General features: G+C 43.3%; 1 protein-coding gene across 2 annotated transcripts in view; it reads left to right on the forward strand.

The window, feature by feature from the left end:
• Positions 1 to 2,965: 2,965 nt before the first annotated feature.
• LOC116400442 (dnaJ homolog subfamily A member 3, mitochondrial-like) overlaps positions 2,966 to 5,950 on the forward strand; it is a 5,299-nt gene continuing 2,314 nt past the window's right edge. For both annotated transcript variants that reach the window (XM_031878276.1, XM_031878277.1), the window contains exons 1-8: positions 2,966 to 3,206; positions 3,681 to 3,817; positions 3,903 to 3,986; positions 4,129 to 4,341; positions 4,496 to 4,648; positions 4,805 to 4,952; positions 5,664 to 5,728; positions 5,816 to 5,944. In XM_031878276.1, coding sequence (XP_031734136.1) covers positions 3,011 to 3,206; positions 3,681 to 3,817; positions 3,903 to 3,986; positions 4,129 to 4,341; positions 4,496 to 4,648; positions 4,805 to 4,952; positions 5,664 to 5,728; positions 5,816 to 5,944 — 1,125 coding nt within the window. In that variant the 5' untranslated portion in view covers positions 2,966 to 3,010. The remainder of the gene's footprint in view (positions 3,207 to 3,680; positions 3,818 to 3,902; positions 3,987 to 4,128; positions 4,342 to 4,495; positions 4,649 to 4,804; positions 4,953 to 5,663; positions 5,729 to 5,815; positions 5,945 to 5,950) is intronic.

Raw genomic sequence — 5,950 nt, forward strand, 5'->3', positions numbered from 1 at the left:
AACTTAAGTTGTTAACAACACATCCGGTTAACTGACGTCTAGTAGAAGTTAACTCTCAGTCTTTACAAAGATATGAACCAATTTAAACACCTTGTTACCTGTTCAACTGGCGCTAAGAGGAGTTTAACACATTTATACACTTTTTACTCCACATTAAATACCGGAAGCTCTACTACCGTTTGTGTGTTTCTGTCAAGTTATGCTGACCACCTGAGACAGGTTCCTTTCAAAATAAAACACAGGAAACACCACAATAAAAGCCTTAACGAAACAACTTCACACAGTAGTCTCAAAGAAACAGAACAAAGATGGAGTCAGATATTTACATAAATTAATTTATTTACATGTTGACAGAATTGTATTGTACAAACACACATGACACATGACTTGTTTCATGTTAACTGTTGTTGTGGTTCCTCTCAGTCCTCATTGGTGGTCTCTGTTCAAAAAGGATCCTGTTCATCTGACCTGGACCTCAATCAAACCTCACATTTCACTCTTTAACCTCGTAGTCAAGTGTTGAAGCTGTTTGTGTTTCTGAAGGTCAACTTTCAGTCAGAACAATAGGAATAAAAGATGTAGCTCAGTATATCAGTCACATATTCATCAAACAATCACCTGATTCTGGTTCAACATGTCACTGCTTTATATTTCACATCACATTCACATGAACTGGAATCACATTTCGACAAAGTCAAATGATTTGTACATTTGTCTAAAGTTACATGTTTGTGATCTATTTGCATAAATGTGTGGAACCTGATTTTATCTGAAACAATAGAATCGACTTGTTTTAACTGAAAAGAAAATCGGACAAGTCCTGCATTCACAATGAAAGTAAAAGTACTAAAGCAGTGGTTCTCAACTGGTCTCGCTGTGGGACCCACCATCACCCCTTAATGACAAGCCGCGACCCAAATGTTCAACTTCTCAAATGTCTTCAATGTAAAGATGGAGCAGTTTGAACCTGAGCTGAACATGTCCTCTGCAGTCGTAGTGTAGGAGATCTCTTGTGCAGAGAACTTGTTCCTGTATGTCCCACACATGTTTCACGCAAACGAGTAAAACTGCTTCATGCTTTTTTGTGCCAGAACCTCGCTGCACAAAACACACTGAGGTTTTTCCCTCTTTTGTCCTCAATGTAAGAAAATCCATATCTCATGTAGTCGGTGCCGTTCTTGCGTTTCGCTCAAATAGCATGAAAACAAACTTTGTGGGTGTTCTTGTATGCTGTGAAATGGCGGGTGTATATTACCATTACAAGACATTAACGCAAAATACTGTTAAGGAGAGTGAATAACTCCGCTGCGTAAAAAATCCCCTTCAAAATAAAAGCACAGGAAAAAACAATCCTTTTTTTTTTTTTTTCTTTCAGGCAAAGGCCCGCGACCCTCTGAAAATGAGTCTGCGACCCACTTTTGGGTCGTGACCCACCAGTTGAGAATCACTGTACTGAAGTATTCATTTCTGAGTTTCACCGAGGGATCAATAGAGGTTCATTGTTTTCTCCATAATGATATAGAAAAGTGATTTATTTGTTGATTATATTTTGTTCTATTGATCTGAATCTGATCGTCAGCAGAGTGAGTTTTTATAGAGGAGACTCTCCCTCCACAGAACACAGACACTGAACCAGACCAAGGACCTGAACCCAAAGCCAGGATAAAGAGGTTCAGTGAATGTGGTGTTGAAGGTGTGGGTGTGGATCAGTGTGTCAGAGGAGACTCTGTAGGTTATTTATATAAACTATTATATAAACTATTTGATTTTAAAGCATCTGAAAACTATTTGTCCTTCTTTGTAACATCCTCAGATGTGTAAATAGTGTTTTATATTCGTGACAGTCATGTGATCGCAGTCATGTGATTATTATTATTATTATTATTATTATTATTTGTGATAAATCAAACTTAATCCAGGACAAGATGTTTCCCTCTGGATGTAATTCATAATGTGCTTTCCTTGTATGTGTTGTAACTTCTAGGTTTTTATAATAGTTCCTCTCTAAGTTATGTCACATAAAGTACGTTTAAAGCAGATATAATATATATATATTCATGTTAACAAAGGATCACAGTTTTATAGCCTCTTTCAGCTCTTTGTTCTGGATTTACAGCGTTACTGTTTAGGTCGCTCTCATCAGCTGGAGAGACCCTCTCATCAGTTACACACACACACACACACACACACACACACACACACACACACACACACACACTCACACACACTCAGGCTTCAAGATAATTAACCACAGAGACATTTAGGAGCAGCCTAGTGGAACCGGACCACTGCCACAGAACCTCAGAACCTCAGGGGCAGAGAAAGCCTCCGTCTGGTGACTCTGCACATTAGAGCCTTAATAAAAGCACACAAAGACTCTTTCTCTGCAGAAGCAGCCTCAGCGCTCATATCATCTGTTTTCCTTGATGAGTCCAGTCGCTTCGTCACCGGAGCTCCTTTCATCACTCCACACCTGCAGATGAATCCCATGGTATGAGTTCATCTAAAGTCTCTCTGATTAAAACCTGACAAACAAAGGAAGCTGAAGCTCCTCCTTTAATCCTCTGCCTCTGATCTCTGCTGCTGCTTCTCCAGGATCACTGTATGTTTCACATTTGATGATGTTGTAGTTTTATGAGGTGGTTGCTTCCTCTTTGACCATGTCATCATCATCATCATCAATTAGATATGAAATACAGTAAAAAGTACAATATGTACCTCTGAGATATAGTGGAGGAGAGGCAGTAAGTAGCAGAACATGAAAATACTCAGGAAAGTACATTGAATCAGTACTTGAGTACAGTACTTACTGGAGTAAATCTAGACTACTTCTTTCCTTCCATCACTGTAAATATGTTGCACAACAAAGTACAATGTCTACAAACTGAAACGTTGTGTAGTGAGAGTTTAAAGTAGTACACTTTAAGTAAAGTACTGCTTCAGTAGCAGATATGCCGCACATGCGCAGACCACCGCTGCTGACGCGCTGACACCGGTACTTACGTTAAAGATGGCGTCCCCGGCTGCCCGGCTCGCTACACGCTGGTTGTCGACAGGACATGACCGCAGCGGTCGCTTTCTGAATGTCTCCGCCAGACATGCAGGAGTTTGTTCGGGGACGATATCGCGGACACACCGGGGGGGGTCAGCGGTCGGCCGGAGCTCGTGGACACCCGGAAGTGTCGTGACATTGGGGAGACTGAGAGGTGAGACAGCTAACTGTTAGCATCGTATATATGGTGAGCATAACATCCTGAGAGTTCAACTAGTCACCGAGAGTTCAACTAGTCACTGTTCGTTGTGGACTCAGTCTGTTTACACGCACAGAGCACCGTCTTCACAAGGGTTTAGATGTTAGTGTGCAGCTAGCTAAAGGCTAGCATCCTCTGGGGGTAGTTAGCATTGGTTTGACTGTGATGTAACTGCTCTCTGTTAGTGTGTAACAGCATGATTACGCCAGTAACGTTGCAGTGACGTCAGTAACAATCCATGTTGTCTCTTATGTGCATTCCACGAATGCAATGAGTTCGGACCTTGTTATTGATTGACTGCTAGCTTCTTTACGCTTTTCTCGGGGCTGTGCACAGAAACAACGGCTCACATTGCAGATACGTAACGAGAGATGAATGTGCAGTAGGACTCCTGATCACACGGTCCCCTTTGGATCCTTTCCTCTGCAGGCTCCAGATGTCCCCGTGGTATCACCGGCCACTCTTTTCACACCAGCAGCCGGTCGGCCAACAAGCAGGACTTCTATGAAGTGTTGGGCGTCTCCCGCACTGCGGCACAGAAGGACATCAAGAAGGCTTACTACCAGGTCAGAGACCATCGCTGTGTCACACGTACCTTAAGAAGAAGGTTGTCATTCTCTACGCTCATCATTCTTCATGCTCTTTGTCCAGTTGGCAAAGAAGTACCACCCGGACACCAACCCAGAAGACCCCGACGCTAAGGAGAAGTTTGCCAAGCTGGCTGAAGCCTATGAGGTACAAAGCCCTAAACGTGGAAGATTTGGAGCTCATTTAGTCCCTTTATAGCGATCTTAAAGGGCAGTAGAATTGGTCATTTATGATATGCAGTCATTCAAGCTCAAACCCAAAATGTCACTGTGGTTGTTCTTGTGTGAAGGTGCTGAGTGACGAGGTGAAGAAGAAGCAGTATGACACTTACGGAGCGGCAGGCTTCGACCCCGGCCGCGCTGGTTCAGCAGGCCAGCAGCAGTACTACAGGGCAGGGGGGACCAACATAGACCCCGAGGAGCTCTTCAGGAAGATCTTCGGAGAGTTTACTGGAGGAAAGGGCTTCGGAGACATCCACAACATGTTTGAACAACGGCCCGAGGTAAACCACACCTTCACACGTAGGGTCTTTCTATTTATAAACCTTTTTGTCTTTGATTCTTAGTCAAACATTCGAGCATTGAATGGAGCAGGTTGTCGTCCGTGTGGATGTCAGCGGTTTGATTGTAAAAGCAGTGTACCGTTTCCTCCCACAGTTTGTGATGGAGCTTACGTTTTCAGAGGCAGCAAAGGGCGCGAACAAGGAGCTGAGTGTGAACATTGATGACGCCTGTCAGAGGTGTGATGGGAGGGGCAACGAGCCAGGCACCAAAGTGTCTCACTGTCACTATTGCAACGGCACCGGCATGGTGAGTGTCAGACCAGCAGGTGGCAGCAGAGGAGCTCAAGCTATTTGAAGCTCTTCAGACTCGTTCCATTAGTCTCCTCTCAGGGTTCCTCACTGCTCCACTGTGCCGTCAGTCAGCCACCACTCATCACCTTACTGTCTGTGGCGCCCCCTGCAGGAGTCGGTCAACACGGGTCCTTTCATGATGCGCACCGCCTGTCGACGCTGTGGTGGGAAAGGGTCGATCATAAACACGCCGTGCGCTGTGTGCCGAGGTTCAGGACAGACGAAGAAGAGGCAGACGGTCACTGTACCTGTTCCTTCTGGTAGGTTTGATTCAATAAGTCATTCATCAGTAAACCAACCATTCAAATTGTTGATGGGTAAGGAGGCTCCTAAAGTGTGATTTCATTTCATGAATGGATGGTTAGCCTGTTGATTATTTGGAAGAGAGAACCTTAAATTGGTTCTTAAAGTTAAAAGTAACAGTTGATTAGTGTCTTTTCCTCCCAGGCTGCCTTTTGATCCTATTTTCATGCAGTGGAGAATTGCTTCCCAAAAGAAATGCCATCATAGCGATAGTTTTTAAAACGTCCGATTAATTGGCCGATCTGTAACCCAACAGTGTTGTAAAGTCAAACTGTTTTGAAAAGATCATTTCCAATATTCACAACATGTTTCTAACGAAATATGATGCTAACACTCCGCTCTCCAGCTCGCTGCAAACAGAGAGAGGTCGCACCTCTAATAGTACCATGAATTACATTAATATAACAACAACAATCTATTTTATTCCTTTTCTTTTTTTTAACCGTAATGACGTCATAAAATATGACAGTCAAAGCTTCAATCTCTAAAAACCTCAATAGCAGTTTTGAATGTAAAACAATGACATTTGTACAGCCAGATTATTTAATATTACTCCAGATTATGAGTCTGTGTAAACCTTCTCTGACTGCTGTTGGATCTGGAAAATGTTATATAACGACATACATCTTGGCAAAAGTAATACTTTTTTTTGTGACGTCTCCTCACAGGAGTGGAAAATGGTCAAACAGTTCGCATGTCAGTCGGTAAAAAAGAAATCCTCATTACATTCAGGGTGAGTTTTCTTTCTCCTTTGAAGTTATTGAATTCTGGCGACGTATCGGGAGTCTGAAGTGTTTTTATCTGAAACTTCTCGGTGCAGGTTCAGAGAAGTCCGGTGTTCAGGCGCAACGGAGTAGACATCCACTCAGACGTGTTGATCTCTGTAGCTCAGGCTATCCTGGGGGGAACAGCAACGGCACCGGGCCTCTATCAAACCATCAGTATAATGGTGAGT

The sequence above is a fragment of the Anarrhichthys ocellatus genome, unplaced genomic scaffold (assembly GCF_004355925.1).
Source record: "Anarrhichthys ocellatus isolate YVR2014 unplaced genomic scaffold, GSC_Weel_1.0 scaffold171, whole genome shotgun sequence".
Taxonomy (NCBI): domain Eukaryota; kingdom Metazoa; phylum Chordata; class Actinopteri; order Perciformes; family Anarhichadidae; genus Anarrhichthys; species Anarrhichthys ocellatus.